Here is a 16208-nt window from a genome sequence, read left to right on the forward strand (position 1 = left end):
AGCTCTGCACCAAGCGGACCTAATAGACATCTACAGAACTCTGCACCCCAAATCAACAGAATATACATTTTTTCAGCACCACACCACACCTATTCCAAAATTGACCATATACTTGGAAGTAAAGCTCTCCTCAATATATGTAAAAGAACAGAAATTGTAACAAACTGTCTCTCAGATCACAGTGCAATCAAGCTAGAACTCAGGATTAAGAATCTCACTCAAAACTGCTCAACTACGTGGAAACTGAACAACCTGCTCCTGAATGACTACTGGGTACATAACGAAATGAAGGCAGAAATAAAGATGTTCTTTGAAACCAACGAGAACCAAGACACAACATACCAGAATCTCTGGGATGCATTCAAAGCAGTGTGTAGAGGGAAATTTATAGCACTAAATGCCCACAAGAGAAAGCAGGAAAGATCCAAAACTGACACCCTAACATCACAATTAAAAGAACTAGAAAAGCAAGAGCAAACACATTCAAAAGCTAGCAGAAGGCAAGAAATAACTAAAATCAGAGCAGAACTGAAGGAAATAGAGACACAAAAAACCCTTCAAAAAATAAATGAATCCAGGAGCTGGTTTTTTGAAAGGATCAACAAAATTGATAGACCGCTAGGAGGTTAATAAAGAAAAAAAGAGAGAAGAATCAAATAGATGCAATAAAAAATGATAACGGGGATATCACCACCGATCCCACAGAAATACAAACTACCATCAGAGAATATTACAAACACCTCTATGCAAATAAACTAGAAAATCTAGAAGAAATGGATAAATTCCTCAACACATACACCCTCCCAAGACTAAACCAAGAAGAAGTTGAATCTCTGAATAGACCAATAACAGGAGCTGAAATTGTGGCAATAATCAATAGCTTACCAACCAAAAAAAGTCCAGGACCAAATGGGTTCACAGCTGAATTCTACCAGAGGTACAAGGAGGAGCTGGTACCATTCCTTCTGAAACTATTCCAATCAATAGAAAAAGAGGGAATCCTCCCTAACTCATTTTATGAGGCCAGCATCATCCTGATACCAAAGCCTGGCAGAGACACAACAAAAAAAGAGAATTTTAGACCAATATCCTTGATGAACATTGATGCAAAAATCCTCAATAAAATACTGGCAAACAGAATCCAGCAGCACATCAAAAAGCTTATCCACCATGATCAAGTGGGCTTCATCCCTGGGATGCAAGGCTGGTTCAATATACGCAAATCAATAAATGTAATCCAGCACATAAACAGAACCAAAGACAAAAACCACATGATTATCTCAATAGATGCAGAAAAGGCCTTTGACAAAATTCAACAACCCTTCATGCTAAAAACTCTCAATAAATTAGGAATTGATGGGACGTATCTCAAAATAATAAGAGCTATTTATGACAAACCCACAGCCAATATCATACTGAATGGGCAAAAACTGGAAGCATTCCCTTTGAAAACTGGCACAAGACAGGGATGCCCTCTCTCGCCACTTCTATTCAACATAGTGTTGGAAGTTCTGGCCAGGGCAATTAGGCAGGAGAAGGAAATCAAGGGTATTCAATTAGGAAAAGAGGAAGTCAAATTGTCCCTGTTTGCAGATGACATGATAGTATATCTAGAAAACCCCATTGTCTCAGCCCAAAATCTCCTTAAGCTGATAAGCAACTTCAGCAAAGTCTCAGGATACAAAATCAATGTGCAAAAATCACAAGCATTCTTATACATCAATAACAGACAAACAGAGAGCCAAATCATGAGTGAACTCCCATTCACAATTGCTTCAAAGAGAATAAAATACCTAGGAATCCAACTTACAAGGGATGTGAAAGACCTCTTCAAGGAGAACTACAAACCACTGCTCAAGGAAATAAAAGAGGATACAAACAAATGGAAGAACATTCCATGCTCATGGGTAGGAAGAATCAATATCATGAAAATGGCCATCCTTCCCAAGGTAATTTACAGATTCAATGCCATCCCCATCAAGCTACCAAAGACTTTCTTCACAGAATTGGAAAAAACTACTTTAAAGTTCATATGGAACCAAAAAAGAGCCCGCATTGCCAAGTCAATCCTAAGCCAAAAGAACAAAGCTGGAGGCATCACGCTACCTGACTTCAAACTATACTACAAGGCTACAGTAACCAAAACAGCATGGTACTGGTACCAAAACAGAGATATAGATCAATGGAACAGAACAGAGCCGTCAGAAATAATGCCACATATGTACAACCATCTGATCTTTGACAAACCTGAGAAAAACAAGAAATGGGGAAAGGATTCCCTATTTAATAAATGGTGCTGGGAAAACTGGCTAGCCATATGTAGAAAGCTGAAACTGGATCCCTTCCTTACACCTTATACAAAAATCAATTCAAGATGGATTAAAGACTTAAATGTTAGACCTAAAACCATAAAAACCCTAGAAGAAAACCTAGGCAATACCATTCAGGACATAGGCATGGGCAAGGACTTCATGTCTAAAACACCAAAACCAATGGCAACAAAAGCCAAAATTGACAAATGGGATCTAATTAAACTAAAGAGCTTCTGCACAGCAAAGGAAACTACCATCAGAGTGAACAGGCAACCTACAAAATGGGAGAAAATTTTCGCAAACTACTCATCTGACAAAGGGCTAATATCCAGAATCTACAATGAACTCCAACAAATTTACAAGAAAAAAACAAACAACCCCATCAAAAAGTGGGCGAAGGACATGAACAGACACTTCTCAAAAGAAGACATTTATGCAGCCAAAAAACACATGAAAAAATGCTCACCATCACTGGCCATCAGAGAAATGCAAATCAAAACCACAATGAGATACCATCTCACACCAGTTAGAATGGCAATCATTAAAAAGTCAGGAAACAACAGGTGCTGGAGAGGATGTGGAGAAATAGGAACACTTTTACACTGTTGGTGGGACTGTAAACTAGTTCAACCCTTGTGGAAGTCAGTGTGGCAATTCCTCAGGGATCTAGAACTAGAAATTCCATTTGACCCAGCCATCCCATTACTGGATATATACCCAAAGGACTATAAATCATGCTGCTATAAAGACACATGCACACGTATGTTTATTGCCGCATTATTCACAATAGCAAAGACTTGGAACCAACCCAAATGTCCAACAATGATAGACTGGATTAAGAAAATGTGGCACATATACACCATGGAATACTATGCAGCCATAAAAAATGATGAGTTCATGTCCTTTGTAGGGACATGGATGAAATTGGAAATCATCATTCTCAGTAAACTATCGCAAGAACAAAAAACCAAACACCGCATATTCTCACTCATAGGTGGGAATTGAACAGTGAGAACACATGGACACAGGAAGGGGAACATCACACTTCGGGGACTGTTGTGGGTTGGGGGGAGGGGGGAGGGATAGCATTGGGAGATATACCTAATGCTAGATGACGAGTTGGTGGGTACAGCGCACCAGCATGGCACATGTATACATATGTAACTTACCTGCACATTGGGCACATGTACCATAAAACCTAAAGTATAATAATAATAGTAATAATAATAATAATAATAATAATAAAAGAAAAAAACAAAAACAAAAACAAAAAAAAAAAGACACAGACTGGTAAATTGGATAAAGAGTCAAGACCCATCAGTGTGCTGTATTCAGGAGACCCACCTCATGTGCAGAGACACATATAGGTTCAAAATAAAAGGATGGAGGAAGATCTACCAAGCAAATGAAAAACAAGAAAAGCAGGGGTTGCAATCCTAGTCTCTGATAAAACAGACTTTAAACCAACAAAGATCAAAAGAGACAAAGAAGGCCATTACATAATGGTAAAGGGATCAATTCAACAAGAAGAGCTAGCTACCCTAAATATATAGGCACCCAATACAGGAGCACCCAAGTTCATAAAGCAAGTCCTTAGTGACCTAAAAAGAGACTTAGACTCCCACACAACAATAATGGGAGACTTTAACACCCCACTGTCAACATTAGACAGATCAATGAGACAGAAAGTTAACAAGGCTATCCAGGAATTGAACTCAGCTCTGCACCAAGTGGACCTAATAGATATCTACAGAACTCCCCATCTCAAATCAACAGAATATACATTCTTCTCAGCACCATATCACACTTATTCCAAATCTGACCACATAGTTGGAAGTAAAGCACTTCTCAGCAAATGTAAAAGAACAGAAATTATAACAAACTGTCTCCCAGACCACAGTGCAATCAAACTAGAACTCAGGATTAAGAAACACACTCAAAACCACTCAACTACATGGTAACTGAACAATCTGCTCCTGAACGACTACTGGTTACATAACAAAATAAAAGCAGAAATAAAGATGTTCTTTGAAGCCAATGAGAACAAAGACACAACATACCAGAATCTCTGAGACACATTTAAAGCAGTGTGTAGAAGGAAATTTATAGCACTAAATGCCCACAAGAGAAAGCAGGAAAGATCTAAAATGGACACCCTAACATCACAGTTAAAAGAACTAGAGAAGCAAGAGCAAACACATTCAAAAGCTAGCAGAAGGCAAGAAATAACTAAGATCAGAGTAGAACTCAAGGACATAGAGACACAAAAAACACTTCAAAAAATCAATAAACCGAGGAGCTGGTTTTTTGAAAAGATCAACAAAATTTATAGACCACTAGCAAGACTAACAAAGAAGAGAGAGAAGAATCAAATAGACTCAATAAAAAATGATAAAGGGGATATCACCACTGATTGCACAGAAATAAAAACTATCATCAGAGAACACTATAAACAACTCCATGCAAATAAACTAGAAAATCTAGAAGAAATGGATAAATTCCTGGACACATACACCCTCCCAAGACTAAACCAGGAAGAAGTTGAATCCCTGAATAGATCAATAACAGGCTCTGAAATTGAGGCAATAATTAATAGCCTATCAACCTAAAAAAATCCAGGACCAGATGGATTCACAGCCCAATTCTATCAGAGGTACAAAGAGGAGCTGGTACCATTCCTTCTGAAACTATTCCAATCAATAGAAAAAGAGGGAATCCTCCCTAACTCATTTTATGAGGTCAGCATCAACCTGATACCAAAGCCTGGCAGAGACACAACAAAAAAAGAGAATTTTAGACCAATATCTCTGAGGAATATCAATGCAAAAATCCTCAATAAACTACTGGCAAACCAAATCCAGCAGCACAACAAAAACCAACCATGATCAAGTTGGTTTCATCCCTGGGATGCAAGGCTGATTCTACATACGCAAATCAATAAACATAATCCATCATATAAACAGAACCAAAGATAAAAACCACATGATTATCTCAATAGATGCAGAAAAGGCCTTGACAAAATTCAACAGCCCTTCATGCTAAAAACTCTCAATAAACTAGGTATTGATGGGACGTATCTCAAAATAATCAGAGCTATTTATGACAAACCCACAGCCAGTATCATACTCAATGGGAAAAAACTGGAAGCACATCCTTTGAAAACTGGCACAAGACAGGGATGCCCTCTCTCACCACTCCTATTCAACATAGTGTTGGAAGTTCTGGCCAGGGCAATCAGGCAGGAGAAAGAAATAAAGGTATTCAATTAGGAAAAGAAGAAGTCAAATTGTCCCTGCTTGCAGATGACATGATTGTATATTTAGAAAACCCCATCGTCTCAGCCCAAAATTTCCTTAAGCTGATAAGCAACTTCAGCAAAGTCTCAGGATACAAAAGCAATGGGCAAAAATCTCAAGCATTCCTATATGCTAATAACAGACAAACAGAGAGCCAAATCATGAGTGAACTCCCATTCACAATTGCTTCAAAGAGAATAAAATACCTAGGAATCCAACTTACAAGGGATGTGAAGGACCTCTTCAAGGAGAACTACAAGCCACTGCTCAACGAAATAAAAGAGGACACAAATAAATGGAAGGACATTCCATGTTCATGGATAGGAAAAATCAATATTGTGAGAATGGCCATACTGCCCAGGGTAATTTATAGATTCAATGCCATCCCCATCAAGCTACCAAAGACTTTCTTCACAGAATTGGAAAAAACTACTTTAAAGTTCATGTGGAACCAAAAAAGAGCCCGCATTGTCAAGACAATCCTAAGCCAAAAGAACAAAGCTGGAGGCATCATGCTACCTGACTTCAAACTATACTACAAGGCTACAGTAACCAAAACAGCATGGTACTGGTACCAAAACAAATATATAGACCAATGGAACAGAACAGGGCCCTCAGAAGTAATACTACACATCTACAACCATCTGATCTTTGGCAAACCTGACAAAAACAAGAAATGGGGAAATGATTCCCTATGTAATACATGGTGCTGGGAAAACTGGCTAGCCATATGTAGAAAGCTGAAACTGGATCCCTTCCTTACACCTTATACAAAAATTAATTCAAGATGGATTAAAGACTTAAATGTTAGACCTAAAACCATAAAAATCCTACAAGAAAACCTAGGCAATAACATTCAGCACATAGGCATGGGCAAGGACTTCATGTCTAAAACACAAAAAGCAATGGCAACAAAAGCCAAAAGTGACAAATGGGATCTAATTAAACTAAAGAGCTTCTGCACAGCAAAGGAAACTACCATCAGAGTGAACAGGCAACCTACAGAATGCAAGAAAATTTTTACAATCTACCCATCTGACAAAGGGGTAATATCCAGAATATACAAAGAACTTAAACAAATTTACAAGAAAATATCAAACAACCCCATCAAAAAGTGGGCAAAGGATATGAACAGACACTTCTCAAAAGAAGACATTGATGCAGCCAACAGACACATAAAAAATGCTCATCACTGGCCATCAGAGAAATGTAAATCAAACCACAAGGAGATACCATCTCATACCAGTTAGAATGGCAATCATTAAGGCCAGGCATGGTGGCTCAAGCCTGTAATCTCAGCACTTTGGGAGGCCAAAGCAGGTGGATCACAAGGTCAGGAGATTGAGACCATCCTGGCTAACACGGTGAAACCCCATCTCTACTAAAAACACAAAAAATTAGCCGGGCGCGGTAGCGGGCCCCTGTAGTCCCAGCTACTCGGGAGGCTGAGGCAGGAGAATGGCATGAACCCAGGAGGCAGAGCTTGCAGTGAGCTGAGATCATGCCACTGCACTCCAGCCTGGGTGACAGAGTGAGACTCCATCTCAAAAAAAAAGAAGAAAAGAATGGCAATCATTAAAAAGTCAGGAAACAACAGGTGCTGAAGAGGATGTGGAGAAATAGGAACACTTTTACACTGTTGGTGGGACCGTAAACTAGTTCAACCGTTATGGAAGATAGTGTGGCAATTCCTCAAGGATCTAGAACTAGAAATACCATTTGACCCAGCCATCCCATTACTGGGTATATACCCAGTGGATTACAAATCATGCTGCTATAAAGATACATGCACACGTATGTTTATTGTGGCACTATTCACAATAGCAAAGACTTGGGACCAACCCAAATGTCCATCAATGATAGACTGGATTAAGAAAATGTGGCACATATACACCATGGAATACTATGCAGCCATAAAAAAGGATGAGTTCATGTCCCATGTAGGGACATGGATGAAGATGGAAACCATCATTCTGAGCAAACTATTGCGAGGACAGGAAACCAACCACCGCATTTTCTCACTCATAGGTGGTAATTGAACAATGAGAACACTTGGACACAGGATGGGGAACATCACACACCAGGGCCTGTCGTGGGGTGGGGGGAGGGTGGAGGGATACCATTGGGAGATATACCTAATGTAAATGACGAGTTAATGGGTGCAGCATACCAACATGGCTCACGTATACATATGTAACAAACCTGCACGTTGTGCACATGTACCCTAGTACTTAAAGTATAATAAAAAATAAAAATAAAAAATTTCCATTTTCTTCTTAATTTCTTCATTGACCCACTGATCATTCAGAAGCATACTTTAAAATTTTTATGTATTTGTTTACTTTCCCAAATTCTTGTCATTTCTAGTTTTATTCTATCGTGGTCAGAGAAGATGCTTGACAGTATTTCAATTTTTTGAATACTTTAAGATTTGTATTATGATCTAACATGTGATCTATCACTGAGAATGATCCATGTGCTGAGGAAAAGAATGTGTATTCTGCAGCCATTGGATGAAATGTTCTGTAAATATCTGCTAGATTCACTTGGTCTACTGTGAAGATTAAGTCTGATGTTTCTTTGTTGATTTTTTTGTCTGAAAGATCTGTCCAATGCTGAAAGTGGAGTGCAGAAGTCTCCAACTATTATTCCATTGAGGCTTATCTCTCTCTTTAGCTCTAATAATATGCTCTTTATATATATATGGGTGCTCCTGTGTTGGGAGCATACATTACGTATTTAAAGTGGTTACTATATCTATCCTCTTGCTGAATTGACCCCATTTACCATTATATAGTGACCTTCTTGGAAAGAAGACCTTTTCTTCTTATCGTTTTTGTTTTGAAACCTATTTTATCTGTGATAAAACTTTTGCTCCTTTTTGGTTTCCATTGGCATGAAGTTTATCTTTTTCCATCCCTTATTTTCAGTCCGTGTATGTCTTTATAGGTGAAGTGTGTCTCTTGTAGGCAACAGATCAATGGCTCTTGTTTTTTCATCCATTCATTCAGTCTATGTCTTTTGATTGGAGAGTTTAGTTTACATTCAATATCATTATTGACAAGTAAGGACTTACTCCTGCCATCTTGTTATTTGTCTTCTGGGTGTTTTATGATCTTCTTTACCTTCTTTCTTTCCTTCTAGTCTTCCTCTAGTGAAGGTGATTTTCTCTAGAGCTGTGATTTTGTTTCTTGTTTTTTACTTTTGTGTATCCATTGTATGTTTTTTGGTTTGAGGTAACCATGAGGCTTGCAAATACTGTCTTATAACTTATTATTTTAACCTGATAACTTAACACTATTTGAATAAACAAACAAGCACAAAGAAAATTAATAAAAACTCTGCACCATAACTTCATTCTCTGACTTTTAAACTTTTTATTGTTTCTATTTATATCATATGGTACTATGTCTTAAAAAGTTGTTGTAGTTATTTTTTTTATCATTTCATCATTTAGTCTTTCTAATTAGGATAAGAGTAGTTTACACAGCACAGTTACAATGTTACAATATTCTGTGTTTTTCTATGTACTTACAATTACTGGTGAGGTCTGTACCTTCACGTATTATGTATTGCTAATTAATGTCCTTTTCTTTCTGACTGAAGTACTCCCTTTAGCATTTCTTGTACAACAGGTCTGGTCTTGATGAAATCCCTCAGCTTTTGTTTGTCTGAGAAAGTCTTTTTCCTTCATGCTTTAAGGATATTTTCACCAGATACACTATTATTGGGTAGAAGTTTTTTTCTTTAGCACTTTAAATATATCAGGCCACTCTCTCCTGGCCTGTAAGGTTTTCACTGGAAAGTCTGCTGCCAGACATATTGGAGCTCCATTGTACTCATTTATTTCTTTCCTCTTGCTGCTTTTAGGGTCTTTTCTTTACCCTTGACCTTTAGGAGTTTGATTATTAAATGCCTTGAGGTGGTCTTCTTTGGGTTAAATCTGCTTGGTGTTCCATTACCTTCTTGTACTTGGATATTAATATCTTTCTCTAGGTTTGGGAAGTCCTCTGCTATTATCCCTTTGAATAAACCTTCTACCCCTATCCCTTTCTCTACCTTCTCATTAAGGCCAATAACTCTTAGATTTGCCCTTCTAAGTTTATTTTCTAGATCCTGAGGGCATGCTTCATTGTTTTGTGTGGGGTTTTTTTTTATTTCCTCCATATATTTTCAACTGGCCTGTCTTCAAGCTCACTAACTCTTCTAACTGATCAATTCTGCTGTTAAAGAACTCTGATGTGAACAGACACTTCTCAAAAGAAGACATTTATGCAGCCAATAAACATACAAAAAAAAGCTCATCATCACTGGTCATTAGAGAAATGCAAATCAAAACCACAATGTGATACTATCTCATGCCAGTTAGGCAATCATTAAAAAGTAAGGAAACAACAGATGCTGGAGAGGATGTGGAGAAATAGGAATGCTTTTACACTGTTTGTGGGAATGTAAATTAGTTCAACCATTGTAAAAGACAGTGTGGTGATTCCTCAAGGATCTGGAATGAAAAATACCATTTGAATCTGCAATCCCATTACTGGGTATATACCCAAAGGATTACAAATCAGTCTACTATAAAGACACATACACATGTATGTTTATTACTGCACTATTTACAATAGCAAAAACTTGGAACCACCCAAATGTCCATCAGTGATAGACTGGATAAAGAAAATGTGGCACATGGCTAGGCGCAGTGGCTCCTGCCTGTAAACCCAACACTTTGGGAGGCTGAGGTGGGCGGATTACGAGGTCAGGAGATCGAGACCATCCTGGCTAACACAGTGAAACCCTGTCTCTACTAAAAATACAAAAAATTAGCCGGGCGTGGTGGCAGGCACCTGTAGTCCCAGCTACTTGGAAGGCTGAGGCAGGAGAATGGCATGAACCCAGGAGGCAGAGCTTGCAGTGAGCTGAGATCATGCCACTGCACTCCAGCCTGGGTGACAGAGCCAGACTCCACCTCCAAAAAAAAAAAAAAAAAAGAAAAAGAAAACGTGGCACATACACACCATGGAAAACTATGCAGCCATAAAAAAGAATGAGTTAATGTCCTTTGCAGGGACATGGATGACACTAGAAACTATCATTCTCAGCAAACTAACACAGGAACAGAAAACCAAACACCACATATTCTCACTCATAAGTGGAAGTTGAACAATGAGAACACATGGACACACGGAGGGAAACATCACACATCATGGCCTGTCAGGGGGTGGGGGGCTAGGGGAGGGGTAGCATTAGGACAATACCTAATGCATGTGGGGCTTAAAACCTTGATGATGGGTTGATGCGTGCAGCAAACCGCCATGGCACATGTATACCTATGTAACAAGCCTGCACATTATGCACACATATCCCAGAACTTAAAGCAAAATAAAAAATAAAAATAAAAAAAGAATTCTGCTACATTCTTGAATATGCCAATTGCATTTTTCAGCTCCAGAATTTCTGCTTGACTGTTTAACTATTTCAATCTTTTTGTTAAATTTATCTGATAGAATTCTAAATTTCTTCTCTGTGTTATCTTGAATTTCTTTGAGTTTCCTCAACACAGCTATTTTGAATTCTTTGTCCGAAAGGTCACATATCTGTTTCTCCAGGATTGGTCCCTGGTCCCTTATTTAGTTCATTTGGTGAGGTCAAGTTTTCCTTCATGGTGCTGATGTTAGTAGATGTTCTTCAGTGTCTGGGAATGGAAGATTTAGGTATATATTGTAGCCTTCACTGTCTGGGCTTATTTGTAACTGTCATTCTTGGGAAGGCTTACCAAATATTTGAAAATACTTAGGTGTTGTGATCCAAGTTGTATCTGCTTTAGGGGACACCCCATGCCTAGTAATGCTGTGGTTCTTGCAGACTGGTAGAGGTACCACCTTGGTAGTCTTGGACAAGATCTGAGAGAATTCTCTGGAATACCAGTCTCATTCTCTTCCCTGACTTTCTCGCAAACATACAGAATCTCTCTCTCTGTTCTGAGCCATCTAAAGCTGGGGGTGGAGTGACACAAGCACCCCTGTGTCACCACCACTATGACTGCATTGCATCAGACTTGAAGCCAGTACAGTGCTGGGTCTCACCCAAGGCCTGCTGTACCCAGTCCCTGGCTACTACCTATGTTTGCTCAAGGCCCTAGGGCTCTACAGTTAGCAAGTAGCAAAGTCAGTTAGGCCTGTGTCATTCCCTTCAGGATGATGAGGTACCCCATACCCCATATGGGTCCAGAAGTGCTGTGCAGGAGTCAGGGACTAGAGTCAAAAACCTTAGAAGTGTACCTGGTATTCTACTAAATTGCAGCTGAGTGGGCACTCAAACCACAAGACACAGTCCCTCCCACTCTTCCCTTCCTTTTCCAAAGGCAGAGGAGCCTCAACCTGCAGCCACCACCACCCCAGGCCACAAGGAGTACTGCCAAACAACCATCGATGTTCCCTTAAGGCCCAACATCTCTTAAATCAGCTTGTGGTGAATGCTGCCTGGCCTGGAACTCACCCTTCAGGTCAGCAGGCTCCCCACTGGCCCAGGGTATGTCCAGAAAATGTCATCCAAGAGTCAAGTCCCAGGATCAAGAACCATAATAGCTCACTTGGTGCTCTACCCCATCGTGGCCTTGCCGGCACCTAAGGTGTAAGACAAAGTCCCCTTTACTTTTCCCTCTGCTTTTCTCAAGCAGGAGTCTCTCTCCATAGATAACACAGCTAGGAATGCCCCGAGTCTCACCTGAAGCCATCAAGGTTCAGAGGCTCACCCAAGGCCCTTGACTAGCACCTAGGAATTACTGGTTATTCAGGGCCCAAGGTCTCTTCAGATAGCAGGTGATGAATGCTGCTAGCATTGGGTCCTTTCCTTGAAGACAGTGGGCTCCCTTCTGGCCCAGGGTCTGTCTAGAAATGTCATACGGGAGCTAGGACTTGAAACAGGGGCCTCATGACTCTGATCACTGCCCTATCTTGCTGTAGCTGAGCTGGTATCCAAGATGCAAGACAAAACCTTCCCACTCTTCCCTCTCCTCTGCTCAAGTAGAAAAAAGGGGTCTCCTTTGGAGCCTCATGTTGTGCAGACTGGAGTTGGGGAGGGGTGATGCCGACATTCCCTTGGCTGCCCCAGCTGGTGTCTCAGTATGTCACGTGTCCCCCTAATCCACTGTCTCTGGGCCTAGTTCTGCACTAGGCCTCACCTAGGAGTTGTGGTCCTTATGACCTAGACTGCCTCTCAAGTTTACTTGGAGACACAGAATGTCGTAGCCCTTGGTGGTGAGGTTCATGGGCACTCAATTTAGGACTGCTGGGATCAGCGATTCCCCTGTGGCTAGGGGTGGTTTAAATGTTCCCTCCCATGGGACGTATCTCAAAATAATAAGAGCTATTTATGACAAACCCACAGCCAATATCATACTGAATGGGCAAAAACTGGAAGCATTCCCTTTGAAAACTGGCACAAGACAGGGATGCCCTCTCTCGCCACTTCTATTCAACATAGTGTTGGAAGTTCTGGCCAGGGCAATTAGGCAGGAGAAGGAAATCAAGGGTATTCAATTAGGAAAAGAGGAAGTCAAATTGTCCTTGTTTGCAGATGACATGATAGTATATCTAGAAAACCCCATTGTCTCAGCCCAAAATCTCCTTAAGCTGATAAGCAACTTCAGCAAAGTCTCAGGATACAAAATCAATGTGCAAAAATCACAAGCATTCTTATACATCAATAACAGACAAACAGAGAGCCAAATCATGAGTGAACTCCCATTCACAATTGCTTCAAAGAGAATAAAATACCTAGGAATCCAACTTACAAGGGATGTGAAAGACCTCTTCAAGGAGAACTACAAACCACTGCTCAAGGAAATAAAAGAGGATACAAACAAATGGAAGAACATTCCATGCTCATGGGTAGGAAGAATCAATATCATGAAAATGGCCATCCTTCCCAAGGTAATTTACAGATTCAATGCCATCCCCATCAAGCTACCAATGACTTTCTTCACAGAATTGGAAAAAACTACTTTAAAGTTCATATGGAACCAAAAAAGAGCCCGCATCGCCAAGTCAATCCTAAGCCAAAAGAACAAAGCTGGAGGCATCACACTACCTGACTTCAAACTATACTACAAGGCTACAGTAACCAAAACAGCATGGTACTGGTACCAAAACAGAGATATAGATCAATGGAACAGAACAGAGCCGTCAGAAATAATGCCACATATCTACAACTATCTGATCTTTGACAAACCTGACAAAAACAAGAAATGGGGAAAGGATTCCCTATTTAATAAATGGTGCTGGGAAAACTGGCTAGCCATATGTAGAAAGCTGAAACTTGATCCCTTCCTTACACCTTATACAAAAATCAATTCAAGATGGATTAAAGACTTAAATGTTAGACCTAAAACCATAAAAACCCTAGAAGAAAACCTAGGCATTACCATTCAGGACATAGGCATGGGCAAGGACTTCATGTCTAAAACACCAAAAGCAATGGCAACAAAAGCCAAAATTGACAAATGGGATCTAATTAAACTAAAGAGCTTCTGCACAGCAAAGGAAACTACCATCAGAGTGAACAGGCAACCTACAAAATGGGAGAACATTTTCGCAACCTACTCATCTGACAAAGGGCTAATATCCAGAATCTACAATGAACTCCAACAAATTTACAAGAAAAAAACAAACAACCCCATCAAAAAGTGGGCAAAGGACATGAACAGACACTTCTCAAAAGAAGACATTTATGCAGCCAAAAAACACATGAAAAAATGCTCACCATCACTGGCCATCAGAGAAATGCAAATCAAAACCACAATGAGATACCATCTCACACCAGTTAGAATGGCAATCATTAAAAAGTCAGGAAACAACAGGTGCTGGAGAGGATGTGGAGAAATAGGAACACTTTTACACTGTTGGTGGGACTGTAAACTAGTTCAACCCTTGTGGAAGTCAGTGTGGCGATTCCTCAGGGATCTAGAACTAGAAATTCCATTCGACCCAGCCATCCCATTACTGGGTATATACCCAAAGGACTATAAATCATGCTGTTATAAAGACACATGCACACGTATGTTTATTGCCGCATTATTCACAATAGCAAAGACTTGGAACCAACCCAAATGTCCAACAATGATAGACTGGATTAAGAAAATGTGGCACATATACACCATGGAATACTATGCAGCCATAAAAAATGATGAGTTCACGTCCTTTGTAGGGACATGGATGAAATTGGAAATCATCATTCTCAGTAAACTATCGCAAGAACAAAAAACCAAACACCGCATATTCTCACTCATAGGTGGGAATTGAACAATGAGAACACATGGACACAGGAAGGGGAACATCACACTTCGGGGACTGTTGTGGGGTGGGGGGAGGGGGGAGGGATAGCATTGGGAGATATACCTAATGCTAGATGACAAGTTGGTGGGTGCAGCGCACCAGCATGGCACATGTATACATATGTAACTTACCTGCACATTGCGCACATGTACCATAAAACCTAAAGTATAATAATGATGATAATAATAATAATAATAAAAGAAAAAAAATAAAAAATAAAAAAAAAAAAATAAATGCTCCCTCCCCAGGCAGGCATCAGCTGAGTTTGGTGTGGTTTTCCTCTCTGCTCTAACAGGACAGCCCTGAGGTCAGTGCCTCACAATTACTGTGTTCTCCCTCCCCCAGCACTCAGAGGCACTCTCAGCACCACGCCTCTGAAGCCAGGGGTTGGGGAGGGACCGTGTCCATGACTCATGACTGTTTTTTTCTATCTCTTCAGTGCCTCTTTTAGCAATATGAAATTAAAACCAGGTAAAATGAGTGCTCACCTGATTGTTCGTTCTATGAAGGTGTTCTTTTCTGTGTACATACTTGTTAACTTGTTGTCCTGGTGTGGGGTAGGGAGTGGAGAAGGATTTGTGAAGCCTTCTATTCCACCATCTTTCTCCATCCTCTTCTCATTGCGTGTCTTTTGTTTGTTTGGGGTTTTTTTCTTTGTTTGTTTTTGAGACAGAGCCTCATTCTGCCACCCAGGCTAGAGTGCAGTGGCGCCATCTTGGCTTACTGCAACCTCTGCCTCCCAGGCTCAAGTGATCTTCCCACCTCAACCTTTTGAGTAGCTGAACCACAGGCATGCACCAACATGCCCAGCTAATTTTTGCATTTCTGATAGAGTCTGGGTTTCGCCATGTTGCCCAGGCTGGTCTTGAATGCCTGAGCTCAGACAATCCACCCGCTTTGGCCTACCAAAGTGCTAGGATTACAGGTGTCAGCTACCACACCCAGCCTCATTTCGTGTTTTAAATTCAGCGGCTCTGCAACATCTGACCTCACTATCTGTTTTTACACTGAACACGATTTGTTCAATGACACAGGGCTCTCTAAAGGCTCCATATCCTGGACTTTTAACCTGAAATCAGTAAAATGAGAAACCAGAGGTGGTACCCTGTAACTACAATTTGTACTGAGCCCAGGAATCTGTATCCCTTTCTCCTAATGCTTTCTGTGTTGAGTTCACCCTTGCAACATCATCAGAACACTGAAGACACTGAGGATGAGGACTAGGTAATTCAAGAGAATTTCTCTCCAGCACACAGCAAGGGCTCAAC

The 16208-nt window shown here is 40.3% G+C and overlaps 1 protein-coding gene across 1 annotated transcript in view; it reads right to left on the reverse strand.

Moving 5' to 3' along the window:
* The window catches only part of LOC129009666 (retinol dehydrogenase 16), a 34424-nt gene extending 18937 nt beyond the window's left edge, over positions 1-15487 (reverse strand). Inside the window, exon 1 of the mRNA XM_054443007.2 lies at positions 15429-15487. Within this exon, the coding sequence (XP_054298982.1) occupies positions 15429-15469 (41 nt within the window). The 5' untranslated portion in view covers positions 15470-15487. The remainder of the gene's footprint in view (positions 1-15428) is intronic.
* Positions 15488-16208: the final 721 nt, after the last annotated feature.

The sequence above is a fragment of the Pongo pygmaeus genome, chromosome 10 (genome assembly GCF_028885625.2).
Source record: "Pongo pygmaeus isolate AG05252 chromosome 10, NHGRI_mPonPyg2-v2.0_pri, whole genome shotgun sequence".
Classification (NCBI taxonomy): Eukaryota; Metazoa; Chordata; class Mammalia; order Primates; family Hominidae; genus Pongo; species Pongo pygmaeus.